Source organism: Coenobita brevimanus, chromosome 52 (assembly GCF_032717465.1).
Source record: "Coenobita brevimanus isolate Jiangsu-jjx chromosome 52, ASM3271746v2, whole genome shotgun sequence".
Classification (NCBI taxonomy): Eukaryota; Metazoa; Arthropoda; class Malacostraca; order Decapoda; family Coenobitidae; genus Coenobita; species Coenobita brevimanus.
The window spans coordinates 2,539,862-2,561,012 of record NC_137005.1 but is presented as its reverse complement, the minus strand read 5'-3'; the positions used below and the strand labels follow the sequence as shown (position 1 = coordinate 2,561,012).

The window sequence follows — 21,151 nt, the reverse complement described above, 5'->3', positions numbered from 1 at the left end:
TATCGGGTTTTAGTTTTAAAAAGCTTCCCTGTAATGTACTGTAATTTTAACCTTAATAACCTCCAAAACACCACATTTTTGGGTTGGTATTCTAGTTTAATATGGAGGCTCCCTAGCAACTCTTCCTCAGCGACTTATTTCTAGATACGGCTTGTTAATATCATTTTGTACCTTACTTATGCAGATTATGGCGATGTATGAAGGATTTATTTAACACAGAACAGTACAGTACGGTGTAAGTAGCAACATAAATCTCTTAGGAAAAGGTATTAGGGAGCTTCCTTAACCAACGAGAATACAGGTCTAGGTGTTAGGCTCGGTATAGGCGTCCGTGCATTAATATCCATTTAGTAGTATATTTGCTTGAGAGAGAGAGAGAGAGAGAGAGAGAGAGAGAGAGAGAGAGAGAGAGAGAGAGAGAGAGGAGACGTAAAAGAAAAAAAGAAAAGAAAAAAAGTTACGGTCCTTTCATCTTAACCTGACCCAGATTTTCGTCGTTTTGCATCTTATTTCACAAGGCTCAGTGGCAGAAAGACATTGCTATGGTTCTATATCCTTCCACGGCACTCCCTCGTGACTAGCATCATATTCTATCATTCACCTATTGTTGCGGCTCTACGTCCTTCCATGGCACTTCTTCGTGACTAGCATCATATTCTAGTATTCATCTGCTGTTACGGGTCTACATCCCTCCCATGGCACTTCTTCGTGACTAGCATCGTATTCTAGTATAATGTATTGCTGCGGCTCTATATCCCCCCATGGCACTCCTTCGTGACTAGCATCATATTCCATTATTAATCTATCGTTACAACTCAGCATTCAAGATGGAAAGATGGCAATTTTAGGCTAATTTAAAGTAAAACAAACAAACAACCAAGAAAAAGGTATGGATAAGGACTGTGTTTGCGAAGGAGTGCAGAGAGCGGAAACTTGTTATGTAAATTCAGACAAAAAAAGGCGCTGGGAAATCATGCAGTGTTTTTGAAATTCTGAGAAAAAACAAGAAAGTATCGGATCTTATATAGGCATAAATATACTTGCAACAGTCAAGGTTTGTTCATATACAGCCAAAGCTACCAGGAATATATAGGCGGCGGCGGTGGCAGCAGCAACAGCACCAGCAGCAGCAAGCACCAGCATCAGTAGTAGTCACAGTAGTGGTAGTAGTAGCAGTAGTAGTGACAACAACAACAACAACAACATCAAAACTTCGTGCGGCAGTTGCAGTGTCCTTAAACCCTCTTGCGTAGCGCCCGGTGAATTGTATCGCTTGTGTGTGTGTGTGTGTGTGTTTAAGAGAGAGAGAGAGAGAGAGAGAGAGAGAGAGAGAGAGAGAGAGAGAGAGAGAGAGAGAGAGATTGTAAGCAAGAAAGCAACTGCAGAGAGAAACGTGCCAAAAGCAATTAAGCCTCCACTCTGAAAAAAATTATCCAGAACGCTGCTTCAAACGTGAGGGCAATTTTCCATCAAACATGATTACCAAAAATAGACCCTAATTAATCCCATGATCCAGGTAGACATTGGGTGAACCTCGTAGAAAAGGTCCAATTAACTTATATAATCTAGTGTTATTTAATGCAGTACTTTAGAGCCGTAAATAAAGTCGGTAATTAGGAGAGTTATTGGGTGAAATTGTGGTTATTTTTAATCTCCCTTTCATGGCGATGCTGGAGAGGGATGTCTTTGGCTGGGTGGTGGAGCTGCCCGGTTATACAAACATCTCTCAACCTCCTCCCTATCTCCCGGAAGAGGATGGTGGCCTGCAAGAGATGGCCACATTCAGCCTGCAGTCCACCAGAATCATGTTCAGATACTACTACTACTACTACAACTATTACCACTACTATTACCTCTACTATTACTACTACTACTACTACTATTACTGCTACAACTACAAGAACAACAACAGCTTCTACTACTACATGGAATAGTTCTCCGATGCACGCAGGTAGATCGAGCGTGGGCATCCATATTGTATTCCGTTGTAGTGCGTTAACCCCAGTGCCCTCATACAGTTTTGAGATGCCTGGTGGTCCACTGGGTTAAGGCGCTCCAACCAGACGTGGCCTACTAGGGTGTACTTCCGAGGGATGGTCGGGGATGATTGTTCACGTAATGCCGCTAAGGGCTGAACAAGCAGAATGCAGAAATTTCTCATGTTCATCTCTTTCTGCAAATGAAAATCTGAGTTACAACTAGGAAATGATCGTAGATGAGAGATTCGATGTTTTCATCTGACGGAACTGTGCCACTCCCACAACCTGAATACTATAATTCATTCACCTTAACTTGGCCCAATTTTTCATCCTTTTGCAGCTTATTTCACTTACCTCAGTGGCAGAAAAAAAAATATAATATTGTGCCTCTACATACTTTCTGTAGCACTTCTTCATGACTGGCTTCACATTCTAGTGTTAATCTATTGTTATACCTTAGCATTCAAGACGGAGGAGTGGCAATTTAAGGCCAACGTAAAGTGAACAGAGTATAGTTGTGGCTGAATGAAATCTATTGAGCTATGAGTCTCCTTAACCGTCAAATAGTTCCGCCAGTTGACTACACCTGGGCTCATACTCCCATCAGGTAAGGAAGCTCCCTAATGCCATTTCCTTAGCGATTTATTTTTAGATGTGGCTGGTTAATATCCATTTGTACGTTATTTATGCAGAGTATGACGATATTGGAAGGATTTATGGAACACAGAAAAGGACAGTAAGGCGTAATAAAATAAATCGCATCAGAAAAGGTGTTAGGCCTAACCTTGGTGTTAGGGACCTTCCTTACCCGACGAGAATACTTGAGCTGGATATTAACTGAGCTGAGAAAGGATTAAAGGGCTTTGCCAGGTGAAACAAACAGACTTTAGCGAATCCAGGCAGAGTATTTTTTTCTTTGGGTCCACTTTGTGATTCAGTCATATTGGTAGCGTCGGTGCGAGTTCAGGGATAAATGATTCGGCAATGGCTGGATGACTAGGTGTATCCGCAGAGAGAGAGAGAGAGAGAGAGAAACACGCATCCGGGCTGTGTTACGAGCTTCTCCAGTCTTAAAAAATGCGGTGGGGAGCAGAACCCAAGCCGGTGACATGAGATGGGAGGTGATATGCAGCAGCTTCGACTGTTGGCGCACCGTGAAAACGAAGGAAGGTATCAAGGAACTGGTATATGCCCAAAGTAACACACACACACACACACACACACACACACACGCAATACCAGATTCGTCTTTGTATTCGCTCCCTCCTTCGTCTTTCCAATTTCTTTTGACCAGAAATGTCAGTTACAATCAACGCAGCCAGAATGCTATATTCTTACTTTTATAGAACGCTTCGTTTTTGGAGAGAGAGAGAGAGAGAGAGAGAGAGAGAGAGAGAGAGAGAGAGAGAGAGAGAGAGAGAGAGAGAGAGAGAGAGAGCTTTCAAGTCGGTTAAAGTAGTTCTGTCGGTCAGGAAGTGTTCAACATTATTTGTAACGTACTGTTTACATTTGTAGGTGCATATATGTATATGTTGATAAACTGGTTGGTATATACAGATGTGTATATAAAAGACAGAGATGAATAAATGGACAGTATTTAGGAAGAGGGATATATATATATATATATATATGTGTGTGTGTGTGTGTGTGTGTGTGTGTGTGTGTATCATCTGCTGCCTGTAACATACCACTGCAGGACATCTGCTTCTCCCACACATTGTTTTGTCTGGAAGGAATATAGCCAGTATCAACCATCCTGGCTGGCTTTTGACTCATGTGGGGGGAGTGCTGTTAGTCCAACTGCTACTACAGTAGGTCACGCTGCAGTACTGTATTCTAGTGCTATTAAGTCAGTGTTCAAGCGTGGTCACCACCTTGTATCTCTCTCTCTCTCTGTATATATATATAAATATATATATATATAATGCTTACATTTTCTGCAAAGGAAATGTTTGAACTTAATTTTAAAAGTTACCAAATTATCAGAAACGCAAATATAATCTATAACACATATTTTTAATGAAAAAGTCACATGTCAAGATAAATGGAGAACCGGGGATAGGGAGGATTGGGAGGTAGGAGATTAGAGGCAGGTGTGGTAGAGTGGAGGTAGGTGTGGTGCGTGAAGGCAGGTGTGGAGTGGAGGTAGGTGTGGTGGAGTGGAAGCAGGTGTGGAGTGAAGGTAGGTGTGGTGGAGTGGAAGCAGGTGTGGTAGAGTGGAGGCAGGTGTGGAGTGGAGGTAGATGTGGTGGAGTGGAAGCAGGTGTGGTGGAGTAGAGGCAGGTGTGGTGAAGTAAGGTGGCATAGAGGCAGGTGTGGTGGAGTAAAGGCAGGTGTGTGTGGAGTAGAGGCGGGTGTGGTGGATGAAGGCAGGTGTGTGTGGAGTAGAGGCAGGTGTGGTGGAGTAGAGGCAGGTGTGACGGAGTAAAGGCAGGTGTGTGTGGAGTAGAAGCAGGTGTGGTGGTGTAAAGGCAGGTGTGTGTGGAGTAGAGGCAGGTATAGTGGAGTAGAGGCAGGTGTGATGGAGTAGAGGCAGGTGTATGGAGTAGAGGCAGGTGTATGGAGTAGAGGCAGGTGTATGGAGTAGAGGCAGGTGTGATGGAGTAGAGGCAGGTGTATGGAGTAGAGGCAGGTGTGCAGAGTGGAGGCAGGTGTATGGAGTAGAGGCAGGTGTATGGAGTAGAGGCAGGTGTATGGAGTAGAGGCGTAGAGGCAGGTGTATGGAGTAGAGGCAGGTGTGGTGGTGGAGGCATGTGTGATGGGGTAAAGGCAGTTATGGTGGAGTAGAGGCAGGTGTGGTGGTGGAGGCATGTGTGATGGGGTAAAGGCAGTTGTGGTGGAGTAGAGGCAGGTGTGGTGGGGTAAAGGCAGGTGTGGTGCGGTAATGACAGGTGTGTTGGAGCAGAGCAGGTGTAGTTGAGTGAGACAGCTGAGGAGTAAAGAAAACTAAGGTAATGCGGTGGGGAGAGCTTTAGTGGAGTAAAGTGGAGTGATGCAGTACAGGGAGCTGTGAAAAGGCGTCGGAGTTTAGGTGATAGTGGAGCATTGACAGCTGTGGAGTAGAAGATTATGGTGATGTGCTGAAGAGGATGAGGAGAGCTTTAGTGGAGTGGTGGAGAAAGTGACGGCAAGAATGGTGGAGTGGAGAGGTCGAAGTACAGAAAGCCAGGGCAGGGAGGAACAGGCATACAGATAAACAGACACTCAGATATATGCAGACAGATACTGTATATATATATATATATATATATATATATATATATATATATATATATATATATATATATATGTGTGTGTGTGTGTGTGTGTGTGTGTGTGGAGAGAGAGAGAGAGAGAATGGAACGAAGAGAGCAGCTGAGTAGAGGAAGTTGACTGCAAATAGACAACGGAAGAGGCGAGACGAAGAGAGCAACTGAGTAGAAGAAGGCATGACAGGAGAGAGAGAGAGAGAAAGAGGAAGAGAGAGAGAGAGAGAGTTATGGCAGAACAGAGGGAGTGCGAAGTTGGAGCTGCACACAACACAACACCCTCGGCTTTGTGTTGCCGTTCACTCCAGCCTAAAGCAGATGAATCCAGTTAGATCCGTTATTCACCCCCCATCTCCCACCACCCCCAGGCTCCCTTCCCACTCAGTTCATTTTTTCTTCACTTTTATTTCCATCCTTCCTACTCTGACTACAAACATTTTCTCTTTCCTGCTCTAACTTCGAACATTATTTTTTTCTATACTCTCACTAAAAACATTCTGCGTTTCTCTGTCTGCTATCACTAAATTTTTTCACACTCATTGCATGGTTCCTTTTCTGACAATTAATACTATTTCCTACTCTGACTTATCGTTTCTATTTCTTAATCTGACTAGAAACATTTTCTGTTTCCTACGCCAACTACGGATATTTTCTGTTTCCTCCTCTGATTGCAAACAATTTCGAGTTCCAACTGTGACTACATTTTCTATAGCCTACTCTGACTTTTCTTTTATACTCTGCATTTATTTTCAGTTTCCTACTTTGACTGGAAGCATATTCAGTTTCCGGGTAACACTACAAACATTTTCTATTCCCCACTCAGACCACAACATTTTCTATTTTCTACTCAGACTACAGCCATTTTCTATTTTCTGCTCTCACTACAACCATTTTCTACTTCCTACTCTGACTTCTCTCTGTTCAACCACGCTGAAAATAGAATGGGGACAGATTAGCAGAACGATGTAACAGTCCTGTACTTGTTTACGAGAAATTTGAGTGTTAATTTTGCTAATCACGGCCTAATTTATGGACAGCACGAACAATGAAGAGCATGAACAATGACAGGTGAAAACTAAACATCTCTTCAAAAACTAAAACTGCAACAGAGACATACAGTGGAATGTTTTTCAATCCTGCCCATTGTTTTCGAATAATTCAGGGGTGATGTGGCTCATAAGGGCTTAATATAAATAACACGAAGACATGCATAATATACTGACCAATAACATTCCATTGTGTCTGCTGCTCGTGAGGTTGTATATGCGAGTCACATATCGGGCACGAGATGTTAAGTGGGAAATCAAAACAACTTCAGTGAATCTGGAATGAATACAAGCATACTTACTTTTTAAAAAATGAATATCGGCCCTTTTTTTTTTTATAACCATAATGATAAATTCATTAGAAGCGAGGTACTATCCATCGCACTGACAACTAGCAGCGTCCAACAAACGAAAGCCTAATATTTATACGAGTAGGGAATGAAAACGGCGACAAAATCAATACACGGCCCGCTATGGATGTCGGCACAGGAACTTTATGTAATAACGTACAGCAGTATTTTCGATGGCATAGGATACGCTAGGATCTTTTCCCTAGTGATTTTCTCTGCATTATCACACCTTAACATCCTCTTGTAAATTATTAATGCAAACTACTAAGGCATATAACTGATGGAAAAAACTAACATGGGACGTTAAAGTTTAATTTACAAGGAGAAAACATTGGGAGGAGGTTTTACGAAATGAAAACACGTCAATCAAAAATAGGACATCATGAAGTAGGCTTTCAGTTCGCTTTACTAAAACTACGTTCTCGTCTGCGGGCCCGTCAAGCCGTCATAATATTGCAGCTTTAAACTATGAAGTGGAAAGTGCCTTTGTATAGTTAGTAGATATTGTTAGAGGAGCTGAACCTTTGTTGTTTAGGCCTATAACGGAGGCCAAAGCTTGCCTGAGAATTTCCAACGCGTAGCTTGATAAGACCGTAGATTATTTTTTCGTATTCTACCAATTGTGTGCTGGTCTGTCGATCAAAGCAACGATAAAGTGGCTGGGTGAGGAATCTTCCTTTCCCATACGATATGGTTCAACGTCTAGAATGACAGTAAAAATGTTATGGAAAGGGCAAGGGAGGGGGGATGACATGAGACAAGAGGGGAGTTAGGGGGATGGATTGCCTCTCTCCCTCCCTGCTCCCGTCAGCTGAAGCCTAGTTTATATAACATGTATTGATCAACCAAATTACAGATGCGGTAATCTATAATAATGTGAATGAACCTGTATACAATCACTCTGGACACATGCAATCATAAAGATATCCTCAACAGTTTTACAAAGCTAGGACTTATCCAGAGAAGCACAAGCGGAGAATGCAATTAATTTAAAGCATAACAAAAACACTAGAAAAATGCCAGGAACTTTCCTAGCATCGGTGTGCAGCTGTCATTGTACTTCCTGTGCGCGCGCCGAGGGGGATAAGGTCTTTAAAATAACAACGAGCTGTGTACACGGTCTGTGTGATGTACGTACAGGCAATACGCACACAGCAGCTGTCGGGTGGTAGGGGTGGGGAACGTTTGGTAGAGACTGGTGGGGGACTTCAGTATGCTTCACTTTTCCCCCAGTGAAAGTGGTCCCGCTCGCTGCTCTCAGCTCTCTCAAGCATTCCTTGGATTTATACTGCCCTCCAGAGCTTTGGAAATCATCGTCAATTGTCAGAGATGGAAAGTGAGTATGAGTTTTATTCATGTCAAGTTTTAAAGACACTTTATTTACTAATTCATAAAGGTTTTAAGCTGAATAGGGACGCGTACTTTGATATGAGGTTTTGTTTTACAAGTCCCATATATATAACGCGTACATCAGATCAAAACAGCGATTACGGAAACGAGATAACATTTCACAGTTTGTTTATGACAAGTGTTAATAACAGATATAGAGAGATATAATAACAGAGAGTAGGGGGCCTTTGTTAGGGAGGGACGCCAAGGGGCTAGTAGCACAGTTACCATGACAACAGGACGCTATGACCGTGACGTCACACAACAACATACAAGTCTCACTCGTCCCTGGTATGTTCGTTACACTGAATACTTCGCCATTTACCTCAAAATGCATTATCCAACCAAATCGAACTCGACTGAAATAAACCTTCCTGGTCGGTTATTCTATAAGATGAGCTGCCCAGAATCTGACTGAATTAAAAATCATCAAGTGACAGTCAAATTTAAAATGAAATCAAATATGGGTTGCGAAGTATCTGTGGTGGCGAAAATGCTCGTTCTCCTCTAAACAAGATCAAAATGGCGACCGGTCTTCATCTGGAGCAGTATTTAGAAAGTAAGAATTACAGGTTTCTCGTAATGAATATTTATTTTTAAAGCGCTTTGATATCTTAACAATTGTTTCTTTTACAATATCGTTTCTTGTTACGACGGAAACTTTGGATATGATGAACAAATGGACACTTGGTAAGAGCGCGGGAGTCGATGGTGTTCTCCCCGTTCAAGTACTTTATCTCCATATTCAAGTAAACTCACTATATTAGTCATGTACATACATATGACTGTAATTTATCTACAACAGATATATACATACAAAGGAAACTGTATGTCAGAGACTCTGTAAATACAGAATTAATCAACAAACCTGGTGATAAATGACCAACCATACCACCATACGTGTTGGCATATCGTGGTTTTATACAGGACTTCTTAGCTTACAGTTTGTAATTTGACATGTGTAGCTGCAGTGTTGTGCTTGACAGCTTAATAGGAAGTGGGCAACAGAAATGATTAGCTAATGCCAAGTGCCTTCTCACTTTAATAATGGAGCTAGTTGAAATAATTTTGAAAATTTATAGTTAATTTAAGTTTTTGCTGTAATAATATTGATTAATTATAACATTGTCATGTTAATGAATATTCAAAGTATGTTCAACCACTAATGGACTGTTGTATCTAGTTGCATAGTTTACTTCGTGTTGCCAAGAAAGCTTACTTCGTGTTGCCAAGAAAGCTTCTTTAGCTACAAGTATTAGAAATTTGAGCCATAGATTGTGTCTCTAGGGGAAAGTAGGCTAAAAAGACTGATTACTCAAGGGGTTATGGTTGCTATTCCCCTGAGCATGAAGTTCTCTGTGTATGGTAATGTCTTGCACTCTGCTTAATTCTATTAGTGTCTTCATAAGTTAATGATAGTAAAAGTTTTGTTGCAGTGTAGTTGTACTAATAGTACTCTGGTTACAGAGTAGGTTTGCGTACCTAACCTAGTCATCCAGCTGTCATCAGGTGGTCAGGAGTTCAATACTTGGGACAGTGCAGATGAATAAATGTAAAAGGAAACAAAATATAGTGTATACATTTGACTTGCTGCTGCAAAATATACTGTACACTGTTATCATATCTTTTTTAATTAGAAATGTTATAGTTGCCAAAATTTTATTTTTCAGGTCTGGAAAATCTGCCTACTGAACTGCAAAGAAATTTTCATCTCATGAGAGAATTGGATAAACGTTCACAGGAAGTCATGTGCAACATAGATCAAGTAAGTGCAGTCCACTTGTTGCTTCTGTTAATCATGAAATCATTGAATATATGAACTATTTTGAGTAAACTACACTATAATTTTTGAGGAAAATTCACTTGGGATCAAAGATTAAGAGACCTTCCCTGTCAGGGCTTTCAGTTCTTATGAGTTCCAAAATTTTGCATTGTACAAATTTTACAGTTTTACATTTCACTTGTAAGATATACGGCTGCAGACAGCCACTGAGGAGGAGCCTGCCGTATATGTGGTGGCACTGTGCACCTTGGGTGGATCAGCTGCAGGGGCCAGCTGTGAGCCAGACCTCCTTATAGCTTGTTTCCCAGCTTCTTACCATGGAGAAGGACCCTAGTCCTGCTCTGATGAAGTCCTGCCACAGGGGAACACCAGTTCCCTGCATGGTGTAGCTATGCACTGTACTGTAATTGTTGGTCGACCTTTCATAAGCATTTGCTCCTGTGTTTGAGGGTCTTTCCAGCCAGACAGATCGGGGTTAAGCAACAACAAAAACTACAACAGTTGCAGACAATAACTTTGCTGCTCTATTTTCTCTCTTTTGTTTTTATATTTAATACAGGAAACTTGCAGAATATTTTTAACAATTTGTTGGGCATCAGAACACATCACTGTGTTTTGAATGTCATAGCGTAATGTTGTACCTGAAGTGTTATTTTGTGCTCTTATGACTGGTGAGAAGTGCAGTATTTCATTTAGTGGGGGTTACTTTATGTATGCTCATATAATCCATGACTGTTAATGTCATCAAGTGACTAACTGTCCCTGAACGAAGGTATGAACAGTAGATTACAGTACTGTACATTATTGCTTGTAACTACATTTATACTGTTTTTTGAATATACAGTAAAACCCCAGTATAACGGACTAATTGGGGCCCAAGCCATTCCGAAAGAAACGAAAATCCGATAAAAGCGACATGCGGACTTCCCCCTGCTAACCCAGACTTTTTCCAATATATCAGACATTAGTCCGGATCACACCAGCGGTTTTTAAACTATTTTCACCACCATTGCAGTACTGTATAGTATTATACATCCACTTTAGTAATCAAATGGTATAATATATCTAATAATACTGTACTGTACACTGATGAAAATTTCTTTTATTTACCTTATTGTGATGAACGTAGTGGAAGTGGTTAGGCAGTCTGGACTGCTTCTGGCTTTATCGGATTTTTCTGATAGACAGTGTAAGAATTTAGTCTGGTACCTCAATACCGATAAAAGTGAATCCTGGTCTATTGAAGTCCACTATATCGAGGTTTTATTGTACTTGTGACTGAAACATTCAGTACATAGTATGGGGCTTTGTTGCAAATGTAATAAAGCATACCCTTGTTTTATGATGATTTTTAAAAATCCACTGCATAATGATTTATTGTACAGTACATTGAGTCAGTTTTAACATGGGTTCAACGGGGACACATTTTTGGCCAATGGCCATCTATCCAACAAAGTCCAAAAACAAGTTTCCAACTCATTTAAACTGGTTGTTATTTCGTTTGCTGCTTACCGCTGAAAAAAAGTAAAAACAAGTTTTCAACTCGCCTAACCTGGTAATTATTCACTTCAGTGCACCTAACGTGCTGCGTGCACTTCAGCACCACACTCTTGTTCCATCACTGACACTAACACATCCTGTAGTAATGAGTGCAAATACCATCTTAGAACATACAGATGATTGTAGACTTGCGTGAAGGCAATCATATAAGTGAAAACATCGTTCGTATATTAACCAGTGAGGCTTTGTATAGGATCATAATCATCGTATAAGTGAAATTCCATTATACATCGAAAAAGATCCTAACTTTTTCATCATCATATAAAAGTAATTGCATGCTGGTTCATTGTATAACAAGGGTCTGCTGTAATAGTTCAGTCTGTTTTATGTTTTCCTACAGATCTCAGACGAATACCTGAACACGGTAAAAAGTCTGAGTCCTGAAAAGCGGTCCGAGCAGATGAGCAAGATTCAGAAGATGTTCAATCGAGCCAAAGAGTTCAGTGATGACAAGGTGCAGCTAGCCATTCAAACCTATGAATTGGTTAGTATGTTATTTTTGTTTATACAGCTGTTCTTACAGTCATTAACTTGAGTTACCTGGCGTAGTGTTTAATGCTACAGTAAAACTCCATTTTTTCACGGTGGATGGGAGCATTGTGTGTTTTACTGTATATTGCTTTCTGATACAAGACATTAGTTACCCATCTTAAATCATAGCTGTTTTCTCCATGAGCATGTACAGTAATTGTTCTGCCTCTTTTTCCTATGGTGTTAGTGAATATGGATGTCACCACTGTAATCTTCCTTCCTCCAAGAAACATTATGTACTATACCTTTAACCCTTCCCCTGCAGTTTTGGTACATTTTGTTTTTAATTTAGACTGACACTGAAAGATGTGATCCAACTAAGAAAACTTCTGTAGTAGTCAAAGGCTTAAGAAGGTATCATGTATAATTGTTTCTGTTATTGGCACACATAAGAATTTTATGTAGGCAAACACCAAATTATTTAGTATCAGTAAAGTCTGAGGGTTGCATTGGGTTTGTATATTGCATGGTACAGAAAGACTGACTCATTTATTTTCAGGTTGATAAGCATATTCGCAGACTAGACTCTGATCTGGCAAAGTTTGAAGCAGAAATCAAGGAGAAAGCTCTCAATAACAACAAAAAGGAGGAAGAAACAAACAACAAAAAGAGTAAGTTTGCAATATTAACTTTGAATTATTATCATCATCATTTTAAGCTACAGTATTTGCACCTAAGCCCCTGTTGAGTATCAGGACCTTCTTAGCATGGGACCCTTTTTCTTCCCTCAGCCACTCTAATCTTTGCTTCTTTTATATAATCCTGAGTTTCATTTGTTCACTTTATATCCCAGTATTCCATGAGTAGAGGGCAGCCTTCACATAACACACAGGTTTTTGGTATTATGATAATATCCACCACCATCATTCTTGTTATTTGCTGGGGATATCACATTGAAATCTGATGTTTTGGTGTTTGTAGGAGCAGTTTGTGGTGTGCCAGTAGGATCATGTGATAAAGCAGTGAAGATGGCAATACTAGGGTCATAGCCACACACTGTTTCTTGCAGCAGTCGGGATCAACCCTGCAACCACATTCCCAGTTTGTCATTTGGTACACTCCACTAACACCTTTATTGCACTGAGGTACTGGATACTTGTAATCTTCAAACAGCTCCTTTCGTTATTCACCAGTACTCCGAGACCCCATCTCATTTACTTTTAGATGCCACTGTTCACAGACATTTGCAAAACCTGTAACCAGTCTGTAGGGGTCTCTCTCAGTTATTGCTAAGTAGCATATTATCATCTGCTTGCATCAGTTTGAAGTATTCTTTCTTCATCTTTCACCACCAGAATCAATCCCCTTTCCTAGTAACAATGTAAAATTTACTACTGCTTCTATATTGATACTGTACGGTACCTACATATTACACAGTATTCTAATTTTGTGAGCATATATCACATTATTATGTAATACAAGCTTATACTGTTCATTATAATGTTATAAAATTCAGATTGCTGCAGTTATAATACCGTTCTAATAGGGACGGAATACTCTCTAGTAATTTTTATTTTGGGAAAGAAACAAGTACACACAAGGGCAGAGAGTGTGCCATACTGTACTGTCCCATCCAAATAAAGTTGGAATGATAAACAATAGCAAACATACAGTACATTCCCCTAGTACGCGTGTTCAGAGTATGCGATCCACATTGTACGCAAGGACCTAATTTTTTCGAATTTTAGTGTATTTTTTATTAGTACGGTACGTGAATTGAACTCGTTCAAAGCGAGACGTGCAGTGAGGAGTGGCCCAGATCCGGGGTTACCTCAAGCACGCGACATTGCCACCCCAAGATGCGCCAACCACTAGTGATGGAGAGTGGATACTTGTCTGTGAGCCATTTCCTGGGGAGGATTAAGAGGATGATGCAATGTCTGAGGTGTCAGAAATAGACTTTGAAGGGTTTATGAATGGAGTGAGTGCATTAGCTCGTGAAAGTGTCGAAAGTGCTGGTGACTAGAGTGGTGAGGAAGGTAGTGTGTCAAGTGGTGCAGGAGTTGCACGCTAGGGTTCTGAGACAATTTGCTGTCAAGTCAATTCATCGTCAAACAATTCTCCGTCAAAAAATGGACGATTCCCCATCAGTGTACTTATTATTAATTAATCAATACATTAATAACTGTATTTCAGGGGGATCCATAAAAGTCAGTGTTCAATAGCATAGGCTTTGGATATTATTTATTAGTTGCACCTTTAGTGAATATTGACTAAAGGTACAACTAATAAATAATATCCAAAGCCTATGCTATTGAACATAGACTTTGATGGTTATTAAAGTATTGATTAATTAATAATAAGTATACTGTATTTATAGAATGACGGGGAATTGTCCAGGGTGCGAATTGTCCTGACGGGGAATTGTTCATGTTTTGACGGGGAATTGTCTGACGGCGAATTCTCTCCTGCACCACTCAACACACCACCTTCCTTACCATTCTTGTCACCAGCACTTTTGACACTTTCACTAGCTAATGCACTCACTTTGTTCATAAACCCCTCAAAGTCTATTTCTGACACCTCAGACATTGCATCATCCTCTTGATCCTCCCCAGGAAATGGCTCATAGACAAGTCTCCACTTTCCATCACTGGCGGTTTAATTAACTTGTTTCTTCCTCACTGTAGTCGCCTTTGAATTATTCTAGCGTCACCCATAGCTATCTTCATTAATGACGGCGAATTGTCTTGTTCTTGTTGTGATGGCGAATTGATGCTGAATTGTCCCAAAACCAAGTGGTGCAGGAGACAATTCGCTTGTTGTCCTCTTGGGTTAAGGTGAGCAGCCATTTTCTTGTTGGCTTAGTTAAGCCATATCCTTGTTGACTTAGTAAAGCCATAATCTTGTTGGTTTACTTTATCTTAGGTAATATGTCTTAGATAGTTCCCCTGCACAGTACAATACTTAGGCCTGAAAGGAGTCTCAAGGGTTGCCCATGAAGGGGGGGTGCTGCCCATATGTAATTTTTCCTGTAAGTTTATGTATTCAGAGTACGCGAATTCCTAGTATGCGCCGTCCTCTGCCGCCCATATACTCGCGTACTAGGGGGATGTACTGTATTTGGCTGGAGTGATAGATTTTAACTACACCAATACAGAAAGTCAATTTTTTTTTTTTTTTTTTTTTTTTTTTTACTATTAGCATGTTTCAGGTAACAATAATTATCAGTGCCTATTAAAGTTTCAGTGTTACCTATAAAGCCCATTTACTAGTTTCCCTCTAGTTTACAGTACCAGTTGTATAGAAAAAGCAATGATACTTTGAAACATACTCGGTATCCCTGGTATAATAGGAGGACATTGATTCATGTTGTCAAATTTCAGAAGGTCGAAAGAAAAAGGAGGAGAAAGGGAAACATAAACGCAAAGGGAACCAGTCCGATGAGGAGGAGACTACCCAGAAGGCCGGTCGCAAGAAACAGAAGAAGAAGGACACAGACTCGGCTATTGCATCAGTGTTACCGGGACTCTCTATTGCTCATCCCTCAGACGTGCTTGATATGCCAGTTGACCCCAATGAACCTACTTACTGCCTTTGCCACCAGGTGTCATATGGAGAGATGATTGCCTGTGATAAAATGGATGTAAGTATTGTATGCAGTATGGTATCTTGAGCTATATTTCCCTCATCCAATAATTCCTTTTACAATTCCTTCACTCTCGTGATGTAGTGTTTTAGTTTAGTATTGTTACTTCCAGATGATTTTATTTTGCCTAAGAAATACCTCTGGATGTGAAGAGGTTAGTTAAAACTGTATTTAGCTCTACCAGTATGAAGTCACTAATATGGTGAATAAAAGCCTCTGGAAGTAGTAAGAATAAAATATTGCAAGAACTGTGTCTTCAGTGTGAAGGGATTAAACTTTCATTACCAGTAATGCATTTTTCATGATAAAGCTGTTAATTAACTTGTGATCACTTTCCACAAGACACACCATTTAATATTAAGCAAGATGTCCAGCCAGTGAAGTATCAGGGTTGATAAAACTCACACTAGCATTTGTGTTTGTTCATCATGTACTTCCTCTATTTTGTTTTCTGTATACAGGTGGCCCCCATGTTACGAAGTCGACTTACAAATTTCAGATTTACGAATGTGGAAACCGTACTTCAAAATTTGAATTTTGATCTTAATATGCAATACGATGCAACAGCAGCGAGCCAAGTCCCAGTCTGCCAGGGCAGTCGTTAGTGTGAGCAATTGATGCTCTGATGCTCCACAGTGTTTTATGTCGTCAGCGTTTTTGGATACCCCCCTGGATCTTTGTTGTGTTTTGTGCATCCATCATATCTTTGAAATGCCTATCTGTCTTCTGCAACTGGTGAGAAGAAGAGGAAGGCAGTTACTCCGAGATGAAGCTCAGTTGCCCAGCATAAAGGCGGGAAGTCTTTAGGTTGTGGTACAGTTCCCCATCAGGAAGATTCCCTATCATTTATTTACATATCAATTTACTGTACATAGCAAGGACTGTATACTAGTTTTTGAGTTATATGAGTTGTGAAAGTGATGATGGTTTATATTATGATGAATGTAAAATGTGGCATCAAATGGTTGGTATTAATTGACAAAAAATAAAGCTAATACTGAAACATGAATGAGGCAGTGCAACTGTGTCAGCTTTCACATCATCGTTTAACATAAGGCAACATATGAGACATTAGCATTTATTTAATTGTCTAATACTTTTAAGTGAATGATCAATATACATTAAATTTATACCGGTACGAATAACATGCAATACACATTTTACGTGTACAGGTATACCCCGGTTTAACAGTGCAATTGGTTAGGTAAAAACCCATCGTTAGGTGGGGTATCATATATCGGGGTAGTTTTAACGTAAAGTATTGGGATGCGTTTTTCAGCCTTGGGTGTCCCCACTAACCAAGTCCAAAACCCACCCAAATGAGCCAGAAAACAAGTTTAAAACCAATCTATGTGGCCTAACAGCTGTAAAAGAAGCTAACCTAAGCCTAACACCGTTAAATAACTCACTAAAACCAACAAATAAAATCTGAAAATCGTCAAATATGTCTGAAAAAAATCAAACTTAGTAAACTGTACCCCAAAATGACAATGTTCACCCCACCTATGGCTAAAACACATTAATGTAAGTCTAAAAACTGTTTATAAATCAACCTAGACACAATTTTAGTCTAAAATATCATCAAAATTGGTAAAAGAAAATTCATAATCCATTGTTAAACCAGGGTTTGGCCATTGTTAGGCAGGGTGTGGCAGTATTTCTACCCCCACCATTAAGCTAGGGTATTGCACCTACGGGTATCATATATCAAGGTATTGTTGTATATAAATATGTAAGTTGCGTCAGGCTATAGATAGAAGAATCTCAGCCTACGGATGGGGAATCGTCCATTTTTTGATGGGGACTTGTCTGACAACGAATTTTCTAGGCTGCTACTTGTCCTGTTTTTGTTGTGATGGGGACACGTCCTGATGGGGAATTGTGAACCAGCCCATAATGGCCATCGCATGTGAACTTGGACTTTCACAGTTGATGATCTCAATTCAGTACAGTATTCAATAAATAACATGAGATATTCAACACCATATTATCAAATAGGCTTTGTGTTAATGATTTTACCCAACTGCAGGCTAATGAAAATGTTCTAAACACATTTAAGGAAGGTTTGGCTAGGCTTTGATGTTTGGTTGATCAGGTGTATTAAATGCATCTTCGACATGAAAAATTCAATTTTGACGTGAAAAATTCAACTTACGACAAGTTTCTTGGACCATGACCTGTTTGTAGGTAGGGGACGACCTGTACTGACAAACCAGATGACCTCAGTTATGTTTAGATACCAGTTAACATCCTTGATTATGATATTTAGTGAAATGTTTGGGAAGTTGCTCTTTTGCAATTAAGTGATTTTCAGCTAATGCATTGTAGTTTTTAAGAATACACAATGGTCTTAATTGAGGACTTACTGTAGCTACAGTACCTGACCAAGTTTTGTCACAATACCCTGTCTATTAAGATTAGTACTGAAGATGACTATTAATCTTTAGCATTTAAGGAGTTTGTTTGATTAGTATGCGAGGAAAATTGTATAGGAAATTAGTCCAAATTATTTTGAGAAAAATACAGTATGATACGAGGAACAGGGAGGATTTAGAGAGGGAAATGATTTTGTTCATTAGCTTAAAAAAGAAAAAAAAAAAATGAGGCTTGTAGTTGAATTGCACTATGGGGGGGTGGGGGAACTTTGCCATCCTCATGGACATGAAGAAATCAAACCTTTAGCTGTACCTTGGCCAATTTTAGTCTGTGTATCTAAAATTCCTCCAACCAGAGTATATGGAATCTTTTTCATTTGATTCTTGTTGTCTACGTATGATTTTATATAACCAAAGTGAGAATGTTGAACTGAAGAGCTTGGTAAACCCATCATTAACTTCACTACAAAGGCATCTCTCAGCCTTCATGAAATTGCTTGATAGTAGCAGAAATAAAATGTCAGTTGTCATCTGCTGGAAAGTATTAATAGGAAGCATGGCATCATTTGATGATATGACAGACTGCTTAACATTCCTTGAGGCAGGTGTTAAGAATAAATGGAATTAGAAGAAGGCTGCTGAAGGCATGAGAGACTTTTCATGGCAGTTATTTGCCTTTTGACATGGTGATTTTCATTATTTTGCAGCTTATTTCTCATAGCTGAGTGGTAAAGTGATTCACTGCTGTGGATCTTAATTTCTATCCATACCATGTTTCCATAACTAACATCATATTCTAGAATTAATCTCATATTGCAACTAAGCATTCATAATGGAGGAATGGCAGTTTTTGGAAAAGTTAAAGTGTACAGAATTTAATGCTTGTGTCAAAATGAGAGGGAGGCTGATAACTTTGAATTAAAGCTAGTTAGGAGTGAGACTGTGCTCTGTCTCTTTACAGTGTATTATTAGCATGTGTGTGGATGATCTTACAGTCATCATCTTGCAGTTAATTTTTTTCCCGCAGGAGAGTAGGGACCTGGAGAGGTTGTGGAATATCATCTAGATGTAATGTCACCTGTGGAGATATTTTCTGACTCCATACTGCAAGATCTCTCTCCTCTACTGAATACAGTTGTCTAGCAGTTGATAGTCATATCATCATCATCATCATCATCATCTTCACCATCACCTCTTTTTTCCCAGAATAGGACAGGGTTGGGTAGGGTTCTTAAAGCAAGATAAAGTGAAAACTCTCAATGGACTCCCAGTGAAATGGGTTAGACACTAGAACTTTTTTTTTTTTTTTTTTTTTGCTGAACGGTACTGGAGGAGTTAGTAACTAAATAGCAGTGTTAATGGAGGTTTCTTGTGGCATTGTTAAAACTTCTCCTCTCTATTAAAAAATAACACTGGCTTCTTAGCAAGTGTAAAATGTACTGAGTGTTGGCTATTTTAAGTGTTAAACTCCTTGAGATGTCCACATCTTCTGTATATTATTCTTCTTACCACTAGATAGTTTTATTTATTGCCAGAAGGATAAATAGGGACTTGATTAATGTCTTCACTACAAAGGAAATCACTGAAACTATGTAAATGGTCTTGTAGCAGCAAAATTAAATTTAAAAAAATAACATGTCTGGGCCAATGTGGCAGAAGTAAAGTGATATAATGACTTACATTAATATTCTTGATTTCTTTTTCAGTGTCCAATTGAATGGTTCCACTTCGCCTGTGTGGGGTTGACAACCAAACCAAAAGGCAAATGGTATTGTCCAAAATGTTCCACAGAAAGAAAGAAAAAATAGTAAAGGATGCTATAGGAATACAGAGATTTTTTTTTTTTTTTTTTCAGAGGATGTTAGTGTATTTATAATATTTTGTTACCAAGGAGTTATTTAGTATGAATGATATTTAACCAAGTACAGCATAATAGAGATGTGTAAATATAAGAATAGTGTACAGTACTAGTATGTTGAACTGGGAAACCAGTAATAAAAATCAGTATTATATTAGGGGACCAAAACATTGTAACATGATGTGTAAATGGTAGTGTGTTTTTAGTGAGTGTCTAGAAGCTCTTGTCTTAAAGATAACGTGGCAGGTATATAATAACAGTAGTACAGTATGAAAATTAAAATTAAGTAAGAGTCAGCATTAATTAAAACAATTATAGAAAATTTTTGCACATTCTAATAGTAATTCCTTCATAACTTGTTTCTTGTGCTTATAAAGATTTTCTTTTACATCTGAGGCATTTATATTGGTGTCATACCATGTACTGTGTTGCAGTCATAGAGCTGTTTGATAATAATATATATTTGAAAATTCTTAAACTAGTTAGATTGAGGAATTTTTCAATTGTGATACTATGGTACAGTTTTATACTGTGCTGATCAGGAATATGGGTGGTTGCATGGGAATGGTGTGTGAGTGGGGAAAGTATGTGAGGTTTGGATAAGAGAAAGGGCAGTGCTGGAAAGGATGTGAAAATTGGAAGGTGAGAGATTGGGGTACAGTATGTATGTAAGACTGAGAGAGGAATTTGGGAGGATGATGGTGTAATGAAGTGTAGAGCTGTACAGAAGTTAGTTGAAACATTGTTTGTATAGTGTACAAAGGTTATATGCTTGGAAACAAGGGAAAGTTGCATTTTTGCATCAGAAAAAATCAAATGATAGGCTAGATTAATGCGGGTTGTGGTTTAAAGGTACACTGTTACATTATGGTTAAGCTTATTGATAAAATTTATGCATGTTTGAAATTACTTAACAGATGGTTAATGTATGTACTTTACATGTATTACACAAGTAGAATATTGATATGTTACATGATAAAAATTATGAACAGATGCACACATTATATATTTTACTACTAGATTTTGCTGGCATTGTATTTATGAAGCCCAATTTGGAGATTGCTCGTAAATGAAGTTGACCATTATTTAATTATTTGCCATTGCTGTACTTGAGTTAGGTCTTTTCTTGATCTCTTATTTTCAACTCGGTGTACTGATACAAACTTGGAGGCCAAAGCTTATAATAAAGCTTGTCTTATCTTTTCTTTTTAAATAAAAATAATAGCCATACATTTCATCTTTCTTCACATAACCTACTGATTGTTCCTGGTGTCATATATCTATCAGTGTATTACCTGTTTTGACTGAAACTCGGAGAAGCAGGAGGAAGTGTGGGAATAATAGTAAATGCAGTTGGGGTGGGTTCTTTAGTGGAATTAAGGTATCAGTACTGTACCTGTATATGTGATACAGCTAGTGACATGAGGCAAGAAAATTGATAAT

At 39.2% G+C, this 21,151-nt stretch overlaps 1 protein-coding gene across 2 annotated transcripts; it reads left to right on the top strand.

The window, feature by feature from the left end:
• The first annotated feature begins 7,897 nt into the window (after window positions 1–7,897).
• Window positions 7,898–20,930, top strand: Ing5 (inhibitor of growth protein 5). 2 transcript variants are annotated; one of them, XM_080272883.1, is made up of 6 exons: window positions 7,898–7,959; window positions 9,683–9,777; window positions 11,696–11,839; window positions 12,386–12,497; window positions 15,213–15,472; window positions 19,557–20,930. In XM_080272883.1, the coding sequence occupies exons 1-6, from the start codon at window positions 7,953–7,955 to the stop codon at window positions 19,656–19,658; spliced, it is 720 nt and encodes a 239-aa protein (XP_080129009.1). In that variant the 5' UTR covers window positions 7,898–7,952; the 3' UTR covers window positions 19,659–20,930. The 2 variants fall into 2 exon arrangements, with proteins under 2 accessions (XP_080129009.1, XP_080129008.1); XM_080272882.1 differs by lacking the exon at window positions 7,898–7,959 and adding an exon at window positions 8,535–8,571.
• Window positions 20,931–21,151: the final 221 nt, after the last annotated feature.

Bases quoted from the DNA above. Each gene is read 5' to 3' on its own strand.
- Ing5 (XM_080272882.1), top strand. From the start codon at position 8,535: ATGGCGACCGGTCTTCATCTGGAGCAGTATTTAGAAA. The intron at 11,840-12,385 runs GTTAGTATGTTA...ATTTATTTTCAG, and splicing joins CCATTCAAACCTATGAATTG to GTTGATAAGCATATTCGCAG. The intron at 15,473-19,556 runs GTAAGTATTGTA...TTTCTTTTTCAG, and splicing joins TTGCCTGTGATAAAATGGAT to TGTCCAATTGAATGGTTCCA.